Below are 652 nucleotides of genomic sequence, written 5' to 3'. Positions count from 1 at the left end.
CCCGCCCTTTTCTCTACCCCTCCCCCACCCAATTATCTTCTCCCCGCCCCAAATTCTTCCACTTTTGCCCCATTTTTTGGTGGGGGGGTGGTTGCCACGAAGGAAGGAACTTTGGCTCTGGCCACTTGGTGGCCACCCCTTGCCCCATCCTGGTCAAATATTAACCCCGAGCCGCCATTGGCCGCGTTATATAGGAGCCCACCCACCTCCACCCCTGGAAGCGTGAGGAGCACTTTTTTTTGGGGTGAAATCCCTCCGGTTTGGGGTTCTTCAAGCTCTTGGGGGGGTTGGGGTGGGGTGGGTGCATGGCTTGGAGGTTGATGGTGACATCATCATGGCTTTCGCCGACCTCTTGGAGCACGTGGGGGGCATGGGCCGCTTCCAGGTGGCCTCGGTTCTCCTGCTGGCCCTGCCCGTCCTCATGCTGGCCAGTCACAACCTTCTGCAGAACTTCACGGCCGCCGTTGGCCACCATCGGTGCCGGTTGGGGTGGGAGGTCAACGCCACCACCCCCCACCTCCAGGACCTCTTGAAGGTCTCGGTTCCTGGTGACGACCGGTGCCGACGTTTCGTGACCCCCCAGTGGTGGCTTTTGGAAGCCAACGGCACGGGAGCCAACGGCACTTGGCCAGAGACGGAGCCGTGCCGCGAT

General features: G+C 61.7%; 1 protein-coding gene across 1 annotated transcript in view; it reads left to right on the top strand.

The window, feature by feature from the left end:
* Nucleotides 1-334: 334 nt before the first annotated feature.
* The window catches only part of LOC104126058 (solute carrier family 22 member 6-A-like), a gene marked incomplete at its 3' end in the record, with an annotated part of 8,570 nt that continues 8,252 nt past the window's right edge, over nt 335-652 (top strand). Inside the window, exon 1 of the mRNA XM_009638566.1 lies at nt 335-642. Coding sequence (XP_009636861.1) covers nt 335-642 — 308 coding nt within the window. The remainder of the gene's footprint in view (nt 643-652) is intronic.

This window comes from Egretta garzetta, unplaced genomic scaffold (genome assembly GCF_000687185.1).
Source record: "Egretta garzetta isolate BGI_Z169 unplaced genomic scaffold, ASM68718v1 scaffold470, whole genome shotgun sequence".
NCBI lineage: Eukaryota > Metazoa > Chordata > Aves > Pelecaniformes > Ardeidae > Egretta > Egretta garzetta.
This window is presented reverse-complemented; position numbering and strand designations above follow the sequence as displayed.